This window comes from Marmota flaviventris, chromosome 17 (assembly GCF_047511675.1).
Source record: "Marmota flaviventris isolate mMarFla1 chromosome 17, mMarFla1.hap1, whole genome shotgun sequence".
Taxonomy (NCBI): Eukaryota; Metazoa; Chordata; class Mammalia; order Rodentia; family Sciuridae; genus Marmota; species Marmota flaviventris.
The window spans coordinates 55189011-55209109 of record NC_092514.1 but is presented as its reverse complement, the minus strand read 5'-3'; the positions used below and the strand labels follow the sequence as shown (position 1 = coordinate 55209109).

Below are 20099 nucleotides of genomic sequence, written 5' to 3'. Positions count from 1 at the left end.
ATTTGGGGTGAGAGAGGAGGGAATAAAAATAAATAAATAAATGGCTCAAAAGTAAGTGCAGGGAAATAAAAGTGGAGAAGGGTGGCTGGCCAAGACTGGCTCTTGGTTTGCATCCTCCCCTCCCCCAGAGGGTAACAGCTCCAGCACTTCGGTCTTCAGCGAGGACCCAAGGGTGGCCTGGGCTGGGGCTCCAGGTACCTTTCCCTCAGTAATTATTCATGAGGCAGGGCATCATGGGAGTCCTTCTTACTATTCATGAGGGGGCGGGGCCTCCCTCCCGCGGGGACTCCTGGGAGGGATCTCAGTTATTCATGAGGAAGGGGGCAGGCACTACAGAGCCCACTTTCCTTGCTATTCATGAGGGGGCGGGTCTTCCCTCCCGCTGGGGCTCCTGGGAGGATTCTAAAAAGTTCCTGAGGCCACGGGGGCGCGGTAGGAGGCGGGAACGCAGCTCCGGAGCCGACGGGAGCCGGACCCTGGGTCTTCCCCGCGGGAAAGCCCTGAGGAGATATTTTCTTTTTAAACATTACGAAATTTGAGGATGGTGGGACAAAACGACTAACTCCCACTTTCCTGTGATTCCTTGGCCGGAAAACTGTCGAAATCTGTGGTAAAAAGGGGTTTTCTCCCCAGTACTTTCTTATGGAAATAGTTTCATCTTTTCATGGACCGAAGGGGGTAAAAGGTGCATCACCATGTGATTGGAGTCTCCTGTTGGCCAATTTCTCTGTTAAGGTCACCCCAGTTTGCCTCTCTGGAGATGTTTTGGGCTAATATGCGAACATCCGGGATGGGTCTCTTCACAGGGTTTGGTTATGTTAAATCCCCAGGATTTGCTGTTTGATGTTTATTAAATGGTGGGGGTGGGGTGGGGGAGGGGAGGTTTCCCCAATAGGCTTTCAAAACCCTCACACAGAGTCAAAATTACTGGGATGGAACAGGGACATTGAAATACCAGCTAAGCACCATTTTGGTCTGTGAATCTCGTTCTCTGGAGGGTGAGAAGAAACCAGAAAAAAATTTGGAATGATAGCTTTAGGAATTTCAAAAAAAGGCTGCGTATCCCCCCAAAAAAACAAAAATAAATAAATAAAAATAAAAAACATCCAGGTATGAGAGGAAAGTAAGGAATTGTAAGAGTCTTCTATTTCAAAATAATTCGGGCCCCTTTTTTATCCTTAGTGGTTGACACACCAAAGTACCCTGGGGGTAAGTGCGTCCTTGAAAAGCCCCACAAGCACCACCCAGAGTCTTAATACAATTGCCCAAACAGGACAAATCTTGGGTCAGATTTATATTTTATTACAACGAAAATGCTTTCAAATGCCTACTGTGAAAAGTTCAAAACAATCTTGTGTATTAAATAAGTTAGGGCTCTTCCACTTGGTGGAATTACATGCAGTCATTAAAATCTGTAGAAGTGTATTTATTGACTTGGAAAAAGAATTCATTGAAAAAAGTACAAAGTAGTATGAATAGTTATCCCACTTTTTTGTTATAAATAAATGTGTATATGTATGTTTTGTGTGTATATATATATATATATATATATATATATATATATACACATATATGTACAAAATTCCAGAATTATGTAAATACCAAGTGTTTATAAGTGAATTTAATTGTTAAAAACCTGTATTTTGGGCTGGGGTTGTGGCTCAGCTGTAGGGCGCTCTCCTAGCATGTGTGAGAGACACTGGGTTTGATCTTCAGCATCATATAAAAATAAATAAATGAAATAAAAGTGTCATATCCATCTACAACTTTAAAAAATATTAAAAACCCTATATTTTGTCAATGTTTTGACAGGTTACTTGTATAGTTTTTAATGACTATTTTAAAACATCTACTAATTTAATGTTCACTGAATGCTGAAGCAAAGCCTTATGGTATAGTTGTAAAGGAGTTCAGATTATGCTTTTTTACTTAGCACTAAATATGCTGAGTTTTCAAATATATAACTAGTTTTTTGTTTCTTTTTCTTTTTTTTTTTTTTTTTTTTTTTTTGTGTGTGTGTGTGTAGTTGTAGATAGACAGCATGCCTTTATTTTATTTTTATGCAGTGCTAAGGATTGAACCTAGTGCCTCACACATTCTAGGCAGACAATCTGCCATTGAGGTACAACCCCAGCCCCTGTATAAATAGTTTTGAATTGATATTAGATGAAATGTAACCTTTTAAGATGGTTAAGTAACAATGTGATTTTAGCGACTTTATACAGAAAGTAGAAAATGCATTTTGGTCAGACATGTTTGTAACTCTTTGATGAAATACCTTATTGTTACTTTAGAAACAATGAGTCATAGATTGCTAAATTCTAGTTTTATCTCTCTCTATATATATGAACCAATGGACTGGGGATGTAGTTTAGTGGTAGAGTGCTTGCCTAGCAAGCATAAGGCTCTCTGCAAAAAGTTAAGAAAGAAAAAGTGGACCCAAGGGAAGAATTATTATTATTCATCTATTCATCCTAGCTTTACTAGTTTTACAAAACTTTAATTTCATTGTTTATGTATATATTTTACTGCACATAATTAATAATAGCATTACCACCTATTTAATCTGTTAGAGCTAGTACATTAATTTTGGTTTTGTTTTTTCTTTTTTGTTTTGTTTTTGACTAGTACATTTAAATAATTCTAAACTTAAAGTCTCTTTTTTGTTTGTTTGTTTTTATTGTTTTTAACAAAAGAACATGTCAGTACTCATTTCCAAAGAAATATAAAAGTGTTACTACAAAATTTTAAAGCTACATTAATGCTTTATTTTTTTAATGGGGTACTGAGGATCAAACCCAGTGCCTCACACATGCTAGGCAAGTGCTCTACCACTGAGCTACAGCCCTAATGCTTCAATTTTTTAGAATATAAAGATTGTAAAAGGAAAGTACAGATTGATGGATATTATGGGATTTTTTGTTTTTATTTTTGTTTGTATGGTGCTGGGGGGGGAATAAGCCTAGGACTTCACACATGCTAGGCAAGTGCTTACCACTGAGCTATACCACCATCCCTGATAGGTATTAAATGTATCTTATGATTTATTTTATTTTTTTAAAATTGGTTAATTAATTTATTTTACAGTAGAATGCATTTTGACATATTGTATACAAATGGAGCATAACTTCTCATTCCTCTGGCTATGGTGTCTTATGATTTTTTTATTAATTTTTAAATATTTTTTCTTTCTTTTTCCCTTTTTTTCCTGTCATAATATTCCTTCTTATGTATATCAATTGACTGGGGATATAGCTCAGTTGATAGAGTGCTTGCCTTGCATGCACAAGGCCCTGGATTCAATCCCTAGCACCACAAAAAGAAAAGAAAAAAAAAAAAAAAAAAACAAAGATATATCAAAACTCATACTGATTGAGGTAACTCATACTTGTAATCCCAGTTACTCAGGTGATAGAAGGAGGATCTCAAATTCAAGGCTCACTTGGCAACTTATCAAGTTGCTACTCAAAAATAAAAAGGAGGGCTATGGTTGTGGCTCAGTGGTGAAGTGCTATGCCTTGCACATGTGAGGCACTGGGTTAGATCCTCAGCACCACTTAAAAATAAATAAACAAAATAAAGATATTTTTTCCATGTATAAAGAAAAAAATATTATAAATAAATAAAAAGAATGGGATCTAGCTCAGAGGTAGAATACTTCTGGTTAAATTCCCCATACTGGGGCTGGGGGAGGGAGGAAGACATTAAGTCTTTTACACATTTTTCCCTATTTTGCAGTTTTCTTTTCTTTTAAAGACATGCGTTTTTTCGTACTAATATTCTTTATCTAGAATATTTGATCAAGAGGTAAACGGTTTACTTTTTTTTTCAAATTATGCTAAATAGACTCTACTGTAAAAACTCCATAAATTAGACATCATAGTAAAATTTGTGTAAATGTAAAAAGATAGCTATTGCCTATCAAAACGTGGAACCTTTCATTTAAAAAAACAACAGGTCTGAGGATGTGGCTCAGTGGTCCTGCACTTGCCTAGCATGCACCAGGACCTGGATTCCATCCCCAGCAATGGAAAACAACAACAACAAAAAAAAAAAAAAAAAAAAACCTCTTCATTGCCTTAACTTCCTTTCTTCTTTGTCTCTTGTACTTTGTTTTTCTAACCAGGATAAATTCATGAGATAAGAAAAAGATGGCATCTAGAATAAATACCAGTTTCACTTTGATTCCCAATCAGAAATATAGACGTAGTAATCGTCGATCCAGCTATTTTTCCAACACCCTTGATTCAGATTCTCAGCCCTTATCAACGCTTGGAAATTTTAAAGCCTTGCCATTGGAAATATTCCAAATAATCTTAAGATATTTGTCAGGTGAGGATTGGTTACTATGAGTAGGCTACATAAAACACTAGAATATTTTAATTTTTCCTAAGAACTAGTTTATCATCTCAGGCTCTGCTAAAATGTTAATAGCATTCATATTAAGTTTGTTTTCAAAATTTAATCAGTGTTAGGTCCTTAGGGATAGAATGAGAAAGCTCAGTGCTCAAACTCTTTAAAGCATACCTCTAACTTAATAATGTAGTAGGTTGATTGTTATATCTCAACAAGTTTATAATCATTGAGAACTGGATTTAAAACAATTTTAAGATATTTCCTTGTAGGTTTATTATTTTTATTATTTAGTTAACTTATAAGTTAATAGACTGTACTGAGTGATGTTATTGTATTTAAGCCATTTATACATAAATATATATATATATATTTCTTTTGGTAGTGAAGGATGTCAGCATGCTAAGTATGGTGTCTAAAACAGTCAGCCAGCACATTATTAATTATATTTCGACTGCGTCAGGAAGCAAAAGACTTTTACTACAGGACTTTCATAACCTTGAGCTGCCTGGTAGGAAACAAGACTCTGCTATACTGGAGCACTACAGATCTCTAGGTAATTTAAGAAATGAAAATTGCAACAAGTAAAGAATTAAAACAATTAAGATGATTTTATTATATACTTCTATAAGGCCAGTGGGATATGGAATATTTCCTAAAATGTACCTAGTAATATGGTGTTTTTAACTCTTCAATATGAGGACTTTCCTTTAACAGTCCCTTACATTTATCTTTAAAGATAAGAAAATGCACTTTAATGTAAAGTGTCAGTCCTTGTGATTTCATGTGGATACAATATCACCTAGGCTTATTGTGTAGGTGGTTTACCAGTTTAGGAACTTGATATGTTTTCTATGCTTTACTTCCTGAGGATCCTTACACCTCTTTTCCATTTCTATTATAATATAGTCCTTAAAAATATAAATGTAAGCACATCATTTTGAGAGGTCACTTATTCTCTTAATCAGAACTATGTTTTTTTTCTTTTTTAAGCATCTGCACATTTACTAATAAATCATTATTCTATAATGAAATTGATCTTGTCAAAGGAAATTGTATATAGTCTTTCTTCACTTGATATCTAATCATTTTTTAAAAATTTTTTAGTTGTAGATGGGCACAATACCTTTATTTCTATTTATTTTTATGTGGTGCTAAGGATCGAACCCAGTGCCTAACACATGCTAGGCAAGTGCTCTCCACTGAGCTACCACCCCAGTCCTTATAACCATTTTTATATTTTACCCCATTCATTTATTTCATGCTCCCTAGAGTGCTAAAATAAAATCCTAATTCTGACTTGACTACTGATACCTATTTAACTACGAAACTACTTTAGAATCAAAGAAAGCATGGCGATGTTGAGATTTAAATAAAGGCATAATAATAATAATAAGTTGAGCAAATGTTGCCTTTTAGTAGTCCAAGGATGCCTACTTTAAGATAATAAAAGAAGACTATATAGGTATGTAAATACATCAAAGTATATTTGATGAATATATTTAATAAGACCAAATGAAAGGTATACAATATGAATACAATATTGTTGGTTTCAGTATTTATGACTCAGTTTAGTAAATCCTGTAACTGAATAACGGCAATTACGTTTTGCCTCTTATCATTGTAAATATATATATATTTTTTCAAACATTATTAGTTGGATAATAGAGCCTGTCCTTTGGTTTCAGTCAGAATTTGTTTTTTCCTGATCAAGTCTCAGTTGTTTAAGCAAATGAGCAAAGTATTAAGACAATTGCATGGGAATTATATGGGCCTAGGGATGTAGCTCAGTAATAAATGCTTACATAGTATGGATAAGACCCTGGCTTCCTTCCCGAGCACAGCAAAAAAGAAAAAGAAAATTATATGGATCATTGCTCTTAAAAATACAAATATGTATTGTTTTGCGGGGGTGGGTATTGGGAATTTAATCCAGCATTTTATCACTGTGCTAAGTTGTTTAGGGCCTTGCAAAATTGCTAAGGCTAGCCTTGAACTGGTGATCCTCCTGCCTCAGCCTCAGTCACTGGAATTATAGGGATGGGCTACTGCACCCAGTTTGTATTGATCATAATAGGTTTTTTGTTTTTTTTTCTAGAGAGAGAGAATTTTTTAATATTTATATTTTAGTTTTCAGTGGACACAACATCTTTATTTTTATGTGGTGCTGAGGATCGAACCCAGCACCCCGTGCATGCCAGGAGAGTGCACTACCACTTGAGCCACATCCCCAGCCCCTAGTTGTTTTTTTAATGGTTTCATTCATATAATGTTTCAGGCTTCCATTTAATTTTGATGCAGATACCTAGTTTATGATTGATTCTTTAGGTAAATGTTTGATGTACACACCATTTTCTCACATTTCCTTCCTATCTGATCTGTTCTTATTTTCAGACATTAAAATAACATTTTCAGAATCCTGTACTTTTGAAAATTATGAACTTTTTAAATAGTCCTTTCTTTTTTATTTATTTATTTTCAGTTATAGATAGACTCAATACCTTTATTTTATTGATTTATTTTTATGTGGTGCTGAAGATCAAACCCAGTGCCTCATACATGCAAGACAAGCACTCTACCACTGAGCTACAACCCCATACCTGAAGATATAAATTTTAATTTGCTTTTTTTTTTTCCCCACACAAAGCAGAGCAAGGTTGCCAATATGGAAAAAACATTACATATGACTATTTTAATGGGAAAAACTTAGAGAAGTTGGTCTTGAAACAATATAGCAGAGAACCTGTGGTTTAAAAAAAATCATCCAGTAATGGGTTTTATGGTAAATTACAACCCATAAAAATAGGAGTTTTACCTGGGCATAGTGGGCACACCTGTAATCCCAGCCACCCAGGAGGCTGAGGCAGGAGGATTGTGAGTTCAAAGCTAGCCTCAGCAAAAAGCGAGGCACTAAGCAACTCTGTGAGACCATGTCTCTAAACAAAATACAAAAAATAGGGCTGGGGATGTGGCTCAGTGATCAAGTGCCCCAGTACCAAAAAAAAAAGGAGTTTTACATTAGAAAAGGCAACCAGCATACAATTAGAACTTACAATTTCTCTGCTATGATATTGCATGAGACCAAATGCTAAAAAGGAAAGGAAAAGATCTCAACCTAAAATCAAACTCTGAAAATGTCTTTTTTGTATACAAAAATGAGGCTAGGAGCTGGGGGTATAAATTGCTTTGCAAGTGAGTGGCTCTGTATTCAGTCCCTGGCACTGGGGAAAAAAGGGCATGTATATTTAAAACTCAGTTCTGCTCATATGTTACCCAAACACAGCAACTTCCAAAAATAGATTCCTATAGATTCTTCAGAATTATATAATTATTATATTATGGAAAATAGTAAATGCAGAGGAGATAAAAATTAAAGAAAGTCATGAAATTTAGGTATATATTTTTCTACCATGTATCTTATTTTTCAGTTTGAGGACATTTGTCCTCACAAGAATGTTAACAGTATCTTGCCATTTTAGGAAAAAAGAATACTTAGGCAAAATAAATCATATACTTCATGTCACTGTAGTTCAAGTCACATCTTACTGAGGGAAATTGAAGGTTGTTTTTTTTTTTTTTTTCCTTTTCTTTTTTTAAATGTCTGATCACAAAATCTTACACATTCCTAACATATAAACTCCATAAAAGGATATCTTTGAAAGAAGAGATAGATATTTAATACAAATAGATACTTTCTGTGAGCAAAAATGACTTCTAACCTTTGAAATTTTAAGTATTTATGACTTTAAATTTTTGTATTTGGAAAAAAGAACCAAATCTCTTTTCCCATTCTTTTCATGTTTATATTAACAGTTCTTAAGATATTTTCCTTTGTGAATGGGAGGTTAATTTCAAGAGAGACTGGAATCTGTTTTCTATGGAATAAAGACAAAGTTTTCCTAATGTATATTTATTTCTTATAATTGTATCTTTGTAAATCTAAATACTTTAATGTGAATTTCACAACTTTTTTTTTTTTTTTCAGTACTGGGATTGAACCCAGGGATGCTCTACCACTGAGTCACATCCCCAGCCCATTTTGTTTGTTTCCTTTTGAGACAGGGTCTTGCTAAATTGCTGAGGCTGGCCTCAAACTTGTGATATTCCTACCTCAGCCTCCCAAATAGCTGAGATTACAGGCATGCACCACTACGCCCAACAAATTTTACAACTTCTTGCAGGATGTTTTGCCAAGGCCTCCTAGATGGACATCAGAAGCCATGTAGTATAAATGTTTTGTGCCCTTCCTCCCCAGTGTTCCTGTAAAACTTGTATCCTAGTTCACTGTGATATGCTGTACTTGACTTTCAGGAAAACATTGTACTGTAGTATTGATATGCTTAAATTAATTGCATTGTTGTCATTTTTTTCTTGTGTCTCTTTACTTTCTCAGGTCTACTATTTAAAAGATGCACATTGCTGCTACCCACCAAGGAAAGACTAAAGTACATTCACAAGATACTCTCAGAAGTAAGATCATACTTCTGAATTAGTTCATAATCTTAATTTTTAGTAAAAATATTTTATTACTAATGTTTTATACTCCTTTTAAATCTACAGTTGATAACAACTCATGAATTAGTACTAAAAATTTGATCAGTGATAATCTAATAGTCTACCAGAGTATAAATAGAGTATAATATAGTCATCCCCTCTTATCCATAATTTCAGTTAATGTGGTGCACACATATAATCCCAGACCTGCAGTCTGAGAGTATTAGATAACAAATTCCAGAAGTAAACAATTCATAACTTTTACATCATGAACCATTCTGAGGAGAATGTAAATCATGCCTTTGTCCAGTGTAGCCATGCTATATATATTATCACCCATTAATCACTTAAGAGTTGTCTGGATTATCATATGTACTGTTATGGTATCATAATGCTTGTATTCAAATAATTTTTTCACTTAGTAATGGCCCCCAAAGTGCAGGAGTAATGATGTTGGCAGTTTTATTATGGTACATTATTATAATTGTTGTATTTGTTATTTTTGCTGTTTTTTTTTTACTATGCCTAATTTATAAATTAAACATTATCATGGGTATTTATATAGAAAAAAAACAGTATAATATGAAGCATTTTTACCTCACATAGGATTTCTGAGGAAGTTTTAAAGTGATAGTTTTTTTAATAAATTAATTTCTGATGTTGCATCTTATTTTTAAAATATGCAAAAAACAGGGAAGTATTTTTAATATATAATATGACAAACCTCTTATGATAATAAACTTGGAAATGTACATCAATGCATTTGGGCATAATCTCTATACAGGACTTTTGAATTTTACAATACAATCCAAACATACATTCTGATGGTTCAGTTATGTGCTCAATAAGATGCAAACTATTCTCATGCTCTGACTGTTTTCCATGAAGTATTTACATTGAGTTCTGGTCTGTATTATTGCAGCAGAATCCCAAATGATCTTTCTGCCATCTATTTCATCACTCCCCAAACTGTTCTGTGTACCAATTCAAGGTTGTGATTGTTTGTTCTTTTTTTTTCCCCTAAAGCATCATATTCATCAAGATAACTTTTTTGTTTGAAAATCTTTCAGTGAGTCAGGCATGGTGGTACATGCCTGTAATCTCAGTAACTTGGAGGATGAGATAGGAGATTGCAAGTTCTAGGCCAGCCTCAGTAATTTAGTGAGACCCTGTCTCAGAACAAAAAATAAAAAGGACTGGGAATATAACTGTAGTACGGTGTTCTTGGGTTCATCCCCAGTACCTCCACCAAAAAAAAAAATCTTTCAGTAGCTATTCAATTTAGGCTTCTCCCACCAATACAATCTTTCTTTCTCTAATTGAATCTAATTAAATTGGCCAGATCTTTCTTACCAAATAAACATTGTTTCTTCTACCTCCATACAATTTTGTCTTTTACCATTACTTTCCATTTATTTATATCTGAGCCCTGCTTTAAGACATTGCTTATTTTACATGGGTCTTTCATAAGCTTTTTTGATCATTACTAAATTTATCTTTTCCTTCTTTTCATATTGTCCAATGTAGTATTTATTCAGTCATTTAAACATTTATACATAGTCTAACCTGAATTATAGTAATTTCATACGTGAATACCTTATTCTTCTAAATAGATTGTGAGCTCCTTGAGGGAAGAGACTGTTTCATACTTCCTTTGTAATTAACACAGTGCTCATCAGAATATGTACTGAAAAAAAATCTTGCTTATTGCTGTTATATTTGAATGTTAAATCATTGTACAGATCCAATGAAAAAAAGAATTAATAATTGTTCTCTTTACAGGTTTCCTGTTTAAAATTCAATGGCTGTGCAGCTCCTATGCAATGTTTAGGATTACCATGTTATGGCATGTTTTTACAGGTACATTTTTTAATGAAAGAAGAAATGGAATGCTTTCTTGAACTGTTAACAAGTAGAGCATGGAATCTGTCCTTTCATCGGTTAATAGAATTTACAATAATCTTAAAGAGAGCAAAATAAAACTGAAAAGATTTGAGAATGTATTAATCTTTTTTAATATTTATTTATTAAAAGTAGTTGGACACAATACCTTAATTTTGTTTATTTATTTTTATGTGGTGCTGAGGATCGAACCCAGGACCTTGCACGTGCTAGACAAGTGCTCTACCGCTGAGCCACAATACCAGCCCAAGAATGTATTAATCTCCTTTGCTTATTATGTGTTCAATTAAATTATCTATTTTTTTCTAAAAAAAAAAAAAAAAAAAAGAATGTATTAATCTTATAGTGTGTTTCCATCTCAGATTTTCTTCTTAAGTTTCTAAGTAGTGACAAATGTTTAACATTCACTTACTCTATAACAATGTCCTCTAAGTGTCTAGCCAATTGTTAAAAAAAAAAGAAAGAAATATCATAGGGTAGTATGTATGTGCATGTGTTTATGTTTATAGTAAGTTTAAACTCTTGGACTAGTTATTTTAAGTTGTGATTTTAGAAATCAGCTGTAGAGCTGGGTGTGGTGGTGCACATATGTAATCCCAGCTGCTTGGGAGGCTGAAGCAGGAGGATGACAAGTTCAAAACCAGCCTCAGAAATTTAGCAAGGCACTAAGCAACTTAGCAAGACCCTGTCTCAGATGAAAATTTTTAAAAGGCTGGCGATGTGGCTCCGTGGTTAAGTGTGTCTGAGTTCAATCCCTGGTCCCCCTCCCAAAAAAATTGTAAAATTTCAAGAACATTTTTTACTAATCTTTTATTATAAGCAAAGATAAAAATAATAAGTAGTATTAATTAAGCCCTTACAATGTTCCAGACACTGTTATAAACAGTTTACATGTATTATTTGATTTAAAACTAACAACAACCTTAAGAAGTAGGCACTGCACCCAAGAGAATCTGGTGCTGTATCCTGTCCTGCCAGCCACCAACTCATACGCATCCAGATTCCAGGGCCTCCTACTAGCCTTCTTCCAAGTTAGAGTGTTCCTTTTATTCAGGAATTTTGGTCTTTCGGTTTTTTTGGAATAGGTAGTATAAATTCAGAAGGTATATACAGTAAAAAGCTTGTCAAAAGGTAAAAAATATATACAGTAAAAAGCTTGTCCCTCATAAGGTCTGTCCCAAGTTTATTGATTTCCCTTCATCAAAAGTAATCACTGTTACCAGTTTCTTTCCTTCCAGAGATGATGATGATGATGATGATTAATGCTAGGGACTGAAGATTAATTTTTAAACTACTGAAATCCAATTATTTTAAGAAGAATTTATGTGATTAGTTAACCTTTTGAAATCTAATTATAGTTGTATACAGCTTGAATCTCCTTTTCATATATGTCTATGCCTTTTAGTATACTCAGAGATACAAATAAAAGTTTTTTTGGTTATTCAAATCCAAAAATCATAAAAAATGCTCAAAATTGTCATATTTAAATCACTATCATTTGTAAGCATTGTCATAAATGACCGCTAGGGGAAGCCAAAGGGTTCTACCATAATCTTAAGACCAAGACACAGTATAACTGAGTCAAGTGTCTAAAGCTGTGTTCTAGGGTTTCGGCCATTATTTTCCATTTAAGAGTTCTCTGAAAAGATACTTCCTTTCCAACCGAAAAGAAACTGGATTTTACAGCAATTTTGGTTTTGATTATATAAATTTCTCACTGATTTGAATAGCTCCATAGTGAATAAAAATTATAGATCATCTTAATCATGTGTTAAAATCACTTATGCTCATAAAGGGGCAGTGACTTGTGTTTTGATTTGATGGTCTGAACACATGCAATGTTTCCTTTATTTTATTTTCTTTAGACCTTAACAGCAGGTTGGGATGAACTTGAGTGCCATCGTGTCTATAACTTCTTATGTGAGTTGACTAATCTCTCCCGCAAGATACAGACTGTTGTCTGTAGCAAACCAGGTAAAGAACTACAATTTACAGATGATGTTATACAGAAATTAAGATGGAAAAAAAAGAAGAGTTCAAAAGTGTTTAAAAATAAATTATGGAGCCAGGTACAGTGGTGCACATCTGTAATTCCAATGACACTGAAGACTAAGGCAGGAGAACTGCAAGTTTAAGGCCCGCCTCAGCAATTTAATGAGGCCCTAAGAAACTTAGTAAGACCCTATCTCAAAAGAATAAAAATGGCTGGAGATACAGCTCAGTGGTAAAGTACCCCTGGGTTCAATGCCTAGTACCATTATATATTAATTAATTAATTAATTAATTAATTAACTTTTGGATCCAGGCATGGGGTACACACCTATAATCCCAACAATTTGGGGGGCTGAGGCAAGAGGATTGCAAATTCAAGGTTATCCTGGGAAACTTAGTGAGACCCTGTCTAAAATTTTTAAAAAAGAAGGGCTGGGGATGTAGCTCAGTGGTAGGGCACTCCTGGGTTCAGTCCCCAGTACTAATGAATACATATTTACATACATACATTCATACACAGTAAAAGGAGAAATAAATCTAAGGAAGTGATCAACATCACATGAAATATTGATGCAAATAGCAGTATGTGATTGGGGAAAGAGACGTCCTCAGAGGTAATCAACTGAATTAACATTTTATTCCTTAAATTGTGTGGTAGGCACAAAGTAGTTCATTCTAGTATTCTTGAAACTTTTCTAGCTTGGTGTGATGGTGCATGCCTATAATCCCAGAAGTTTGGGAGGCTGAGGCAAGAGGATTGCAAGATTAAGGCCAGCCTCAGCAACTTAGTGAGTCCCTAAGCAACTCAGCAAGACCCTGTCTCTAAATAAAATATTAAAAAGCTGGGGTGGGATGAGGCTGTAGCTCAGTGGCAGAGCATTTGCCTAGCATATGTGAGACACTGGGTTCGATCCTCAGCACCACATAAAAATAAACAAATAAAATAAAGGCATGCTGTCCATCTACAACTACCAAAAAAAAGAGGGGTCTGGGGATGTGGCTCATGGTTAAATGCCTGGGTTCAATCCCTGGTACCAAAAAAAAAAAAAAAAAGAATGATTATTGCAGCATTATTTGTAACCATGAAATGCTCCGAACAACCTAAAAGCCTATCATGAGGAGGATGGAAAAAAACGAATTGTGCTGTATTCACACAATTAAAGCCATTAATTATTTAAAATGAATAATTAGAGCCATATATATTAATATGGATAATTTTAAAACATAATTTGAGAAAAAATATTACCAAATGATATAACTATTATATCATTTATATACACACATATATAAAAATGTAGAAAAACATAGTTGGGAGGTATGATGATTAATTCTGGTTTTCAACTTAGCTAGATCATGGTACCCATATATTTTTTAAATTTTTTAAATTTAGTTGTAGATAGATATAATACCTTTATTTTATTTATTTTATGTAGTTCTGAGGATCGAACCCAGTGCTTCACACATGCTAGGCAAGCACTCTACCACTGAGCCTCAGCCCATACTCACATATTTGGTCAAACATTATTATAGGATTTTCTGTGAACATATTTTTAGATGAGCTGGACATTTAAATCAGTAAACTTTAAATAAAGCATATTTCCCTCCATAAGATGGGGGGACACCATCCAATTAGTTGAAAGCCTTTATAGGAAAAGATCTTCCGATGCAAGGAGTCCTACCACAAGACTGCCTTTGGACCCTTAGTGCAACTCTTCCCTGGGTCTCTAGCATGCCAGTCTACCCTGCAGATTTCAAACTTGCCAACCTCTATAGTCATAAGTCAATTCTTTAAAGAAAATCAACTTCATATTTTCTCTCTCCCTCTATTTCTCCCTCTCCTGCCGCACATACTTGCATAGTTGTCCCTCTTGTTGGTTGTTTCTCTGGAAAACCCTAACGGCAAAAAACAAATTCAAGATGGTAATTACTTACTTCTAGGGAAAAAGAGGAAGGGCATTGAATCTCTAACATCTGTAATATTTTATTTATTTTAAAATATCTGAAGCAAATAGAAAAAAAGAAAATTTTGGCAAAGCTTGGTGATTTGTACACAGTGTTTGTTATAGTACCTCTGCTTTTCTAGCAGCTTGAAATATTTTACTGTAAAACAAATTATGAATCAAAAAGGCAGATTTAAGGGGCTGGGGATGTGGCTCAAGCGGTAGAGCGCTCACCTGGCATACGTGCGGCCCGGGTTCGATCCTCAGCACCACATACAAACAAAGATGTTGTGTCCGCCGAAAACTAAAAAAAAAATAAATATTAAAAAATTCTCTCTCTCTCTCTCTCTCTCTCTCTTTAAAAAAAAAAAAGGCAGATGAATTGGGGCTGGAGTTGTGGCTCAGTGATAGAGCACAAGCCTAGCATGTGTGAGGCCCTGGGTTCAATACTCAGCACTGCATATAAATAAGTAAATAAAATTAAAGATACATTTACAATTTAAATAATATTTTTTAAAAGTCCAATGAATCAATAATAAAATTAATTTATCATGTTCTTCTCTGGTCAAAAACCCTCATTAGCTCTTTGATGTTTTCAAAATAAAATCCATATTATTTAAACTAGTCCTCACATTTTGTTCCCAGCCTACTTTTTCAAAGTTATTGTCCACTATACTTTATATCAGTTTGACCTAGGCATATTGCTTTCTCTACTCACTGTGTTTCAGATACCTTTTACACAATTCTATCTCACTACCTTTTATTCATTCTGTCTCATTTTCCTGAAATACCATCTCTCCTTCTCATCCTTTAAGAATCAGTACTTAAACTGGGCACAGTGGCACATACCTGTAATCCCAACTCGGGAGGCTAAGGCAGGAAGATTGCAAATTCAAGGCCATATGAGCACCTTAGCATGACCCTGTCTCAATATAAAAAAAAAAATAAAAAGGACTGGGGATGTAACTCAATGGTAGAGCACCCCTGAATTCAATCTCCAGGACTCCCAATAAATAAATAGAGTCTATTCACCTGACTCCTTCTAAGACTCAGTTCACCTGACAGCCTCCCACCCAGCATTTTGTGATCTCTGACGGCCTATAGTAATCTCTCTCCTCTAAACTTGTAACTTACATTTGACTTAACACACCAGGAGGTACTTATGTATTGTCTTAGATTATTAGACTTTTTGCTGTGTTTCAGATCTAGTCCAGAGCCTCCTGAATGCTAGACAAATATTCTGTTAATGAGCTACATCTCCAACCCTAGACTTTCTATTTACACTTGTCTTATCTCCAAGTAAGTAAAATATAAATGATGTAAAATGGTATAACTTCTGAAAACACTTTGGCTGCCCCTCAAAAAACTAAACATAAAATTGCTATATGACCCAGCAATTCCACTCCTAGATATATATGTAATGAAACTGAGAGCAGGCACTTAGACAAATACTTGTATGCTAATGTTCATTTCAGAATTTTTCATAATAGCCAAAAGGTAGAAACAACCCCAAAACCAAAGTGTCTATCAATAGACAAATAAACAAAGTGAGTATGCTACAACATAGATGAACTTTTTTTTTTTTTTTTTAAAGAGAATTTTTTAATATCTATTTTTCAGTTTTCGGCGGACACAACATCTTTGTTTGTATGTGGTGCTGAGGATCGAACCCGGGTCGCACGCATGCCAGGCGAGCGTGCTACCACTTGAGCCACATCCCCAGCCCAACTTTTTTTTTTTTTTCTCACAAAGCTTCGTTCTCAGCTTTCATCCAACATAGATAAACTGAAAACATTATACTAAGTAAAAGAGGTCAGGAACAAAGAGATAAATATTATATGAATCTACTTACATGAGATACTTAGAACAGGCAAATACACAGAGACAGAAAGTAGATTAGAGATTACCAGAAACTGGGGAAAGGGAAGAACTGGAAGTTATTGCTTAACGGCTGCAGAGTTTGTATTGGAATGATGAAAAAGTTTTGGATGTAGACAATGTTTATGGTTGAACAAAATTGTTAATGGAATTAATGCCCCTGGATTGTACACTTAAAAATGGTTTAAGGTGCTGGTATTGTGGCTCAGCGGTAGAGCGCTCACCTAGCACTGGCGGGACCCGCGTTCAATCCTCAGCACCACATAAAAATAAAGGCATTGTATTGTGTCCATCTATACCTAAAAATAAATAAATAAATTAAAAAGGTTTAAAAAGCCAGGAACAGTGGCACACATCTGTAATGCCAGCAACTAGGGACACTGGAACAGGATGATCACAAGTTCAAGACTAGCCTCAACAACTTAATGAGGCCATAAACAATTCAACAAGACTGTCTCAAAAAAAAAAAAAAAGATTGGTGATGTATCTCAGTGATAAAGTATCCCTCATACCATAAATAAATAAATAAAATGGCAAACTTTATAAATACCACAGTTTTTTAAAAATTAATAACACCATTTTAAAAGCCGTTAATTTGTACACTTCATTTTAGTTTTTGGTGCTCAAGATTGAACCCAGAGCTTCATGCATGCTAAGCACATGCTCCACCATTGAACTATACCCCCAGCCCAAATTGTACAGTTTATTTATTTGGTAGCACTGGAGATTGAACCTAGCACCTCATACATATTAGGCAAACACTATACCACTGAGCCAAATCTCTAGCCCCAAAACTGTACACTTTAAATAACAGAATGTATGGTATATGAATTATATTTCAATAAACAAGAGGAAAAGAAACAATGAGGCGAGGAGAGTGGCACACACTCTCCTCTATTCCAACTACTTGGGAGCCAAGGCAGGAAGATTGCAAGTTCAAGGCCAGCCTCAGCAATTTATTAAGACCCTGTCTCAAAAAATAAAAGCACTGGGGATATAGCTCAGGGTAAAGTGCCCCTGGGTTTAATCCCCAGTACAAAAAAAAAAAAAAAAAGAACGAAATAAAGAGAAAATAAATCAAGAAGATAAGGGTAAGAAGAAAGTCAAACTACAAAGTTAGGGCATCTTAACAGATAACGAGCTGGGGTTGTAGCTCAATGGTAGAGCGCTTTCCTAGCATGTGTAAGGTACTAGCTTTGATCCTCAGCACCATATAACATAAAAGTAAACAAATAAAATAAAGGTATTTTGTCCATCTGCAACTGGAAAAAAAAAACAGATAATCTATTGGTAATTCTTGTTTAGAAACCCAGTTTATGTGGCTCATGTTTGTAATCCCAGCAGTTTAGAACACTGAGGCAGGAGGATTGTGAGTTCAAAAAAAAAAACCTCAGCAAAAGTGAGGCACTAAGCAACTCAGTGGGACCCTGTCTCTTAAATTCAAAATAGTGGTCGAGTGTCCCTGAGTTCAATCCCCAGTATCAAAAAAAAAGAAACCCAGTTTATGATCACTGATCACTATGACCCACAATGGTTAATGTGTTGCAGTGATCACTACCCAATATGCAATCCACCTTTCTAGAAAAATGGTTTATAATTCTTTTGCTTTATAGGAAGTGCCCGAAAATTAGAATTAAGGATCAGACTATTCTGTAGAAATGTCCTCCTTGATCATTGGACACATCGAAGTGATTCTGCTTTTTGGTTGACACGAATATTAAAACCATGGCCAATGGTGAATCAGGCAAGATTACTGTATATCATCTTTGGGCCAACATCTTCTCAAGATGGTGAGCACTGATTTTTCAGAATGTATGTTATATAACTAATTAATTGCTTTTTCTTTGTGAAGCCAATCTTTTTTACCTGTTCAATTCCACCACTCCTAATGATTAAACTATTTCATGATTTCATAGATGTATATACTACATTAACTTGTGCTTAGCTTAAGCGTCAAGACAGAAATTGTTCTGCTGAAGAACATTAACAAATGTATTTTTATTGTCCCTGGGTTTATGTGAAATAGCTGTTTTCCAGTTTTAAACATTATCTTAACCCAAGGTTATGTTTGCTGCTGGAGTGTCTAATAGTACTACTAAGAAGCAAAGTAGTGGTAGAATTGATGCTTATTTAATTTCAGGTGCATAATATGACTTGCAAAAGTTTTCTTGGAGTAATATTAAAATTATCATGCATTTATTTAGCCCACATTGACTTATATCAGGAGGAAACTAAAATATGTTGAGAAGCAGCAGGGAGTTAATCTGAGATTAAAATTTTGTTATGTGTACTCCACAAAGAAAACTGGTCATAGATATAATAAAAAATTTAATTACTGTTTTGTTATATATGTTTAAAAGATGCTCAAATATAGCATGTTCTTTTGAGGAAGAATATCAGTGGGTTTTGTTTTATTTCAGTAAATTGCTTATTCCAATTTCTGTAATGAGGTAACATCATCTTTGAACTAAAAGCACTATTCTGCTGATGAAACTACCTTTTCTTTACTTTATTTGGCTATCTTGTTGCTATGTTTCATCACATTAGTAAGAAACATTCAAATTTATATTATTATCAGAATTGGCCTTTTATTATGAAAGTATCTTATATAAATGATGGGATCTCATTAGGCAATCCACTGTCCTTTTTAAACAATCCATGAAATCTGTATCACAAAACCAATTATTCTATCATAGCCTAGTTTCTGTTTCAATTCAGGACAGGTGGTTTGGCAGAAAATGATAGAAGGACCTACAGATGAATCCAGTCTGAAAGGTTTGGCTGATGCCATTAAATTACTATATGATACAGGCACCAAAGAGTGGACAGCAGATGATGTTATCAGTCTTGTAGATGAACTGTCAGGTACAAATATTCATTTACTAATATACAGTAATATTATGACTGTATTATATACGGTAATAGAAATGTAGTGTTAGAATATTATTATAAAACTGTAAGAAAAGCCAGGTAGGGTGGTGCACACCCATAATCCCAGCAACCAAGGAGGCTGAGGTAAGAGAATCGGAGGTCCGTGTTGAGCCTCAGAAATTTAATGAGACCCTATCTCAAAATAAAATAAAAACGAGGCCTGGGATTGTAGCTCAGTGGTAGAGTGCTTGCCTAGCATGTGTGAGGCACTAGGTTTAATTCTCACTGTACATATAAATAAATTAAATAAAGGTCCATTGACAACTAAAAATAATAAAATAAAAAAGGGCTGGGGGTGTGGCTTAGTGGTAGAGTACCCCTGGGTTCAATCCCCAGTACTGGAAAAAAAAAAATTGTAAGGAAAATTCTACAGGTAACAAATTCAATCCTTATTAGAAACCACTGATTGCTCTAAAATATTTGAAGAGTTTGGCATAATGTTTGAAAAGAATAAATTTAATAAATTTTCTTTCAATTGCCAATTTTATAAATATATTATTATTTGAAGGATTTATAGTTTAATTATCTCTCTTATTCCCATTTTGTGAGTTCTTAGGAACATCTTTCTAGGTTATGTAAGAAGAAAACCCTCTCCTACTGGTATAGGAG

The 20099-nt window shown here is 34.5% G+C and overlaps 1 protein-coding gene across 8 annotated transcripts in view; it reads left to right on the top strand.

Moving 5' to 3' along the window:
* Positions 1-333: 333 nt before the first annotated feature.
* Positions 334-20099, top strand: part of Fbxo47 (F-box protein 47) — a 33538-nt gene continuing 13772 nt past the window's right edge. For 4 of the 8 annotated variants that reach the window (XM_071603300.1, XM_071603299.1, XM_071603298.1 and 1 more), the window contains exons 1-8: positions 334-610; positions 4127-4332; positions 4739-4909; positions 8747-8823; positions 10630-10707; positions 12615-12723; positions 18173-18349; positions 19278-19424. In XM_071603300.1, coding sequence (XP_071459401.1) covers positions 4152-4332; positions 4739-4909; positions 8747-8823; positions 10630-10707; positions 12615-12723; positions 18173-18349; positions 19278-19424 — 940 coding nt within the window. In that variant the 5' untranslated portion in view covers positions 334-610; positions 4127-4151. Of the gene's footprint in view, positions 686-4126; positions 4333-4738; positions 4910-8746; positions 8824-10629; positions 10708-12614; positions 12724-18172; positions 18350-19277; positions 19425-20099 lie in introns of all 8 variants that reach the window. The other 4 variants (XM_071603297.1, XM_071603302.1, XM_071603301.1 and 1 more) reach the window with 4 other exon arrangements.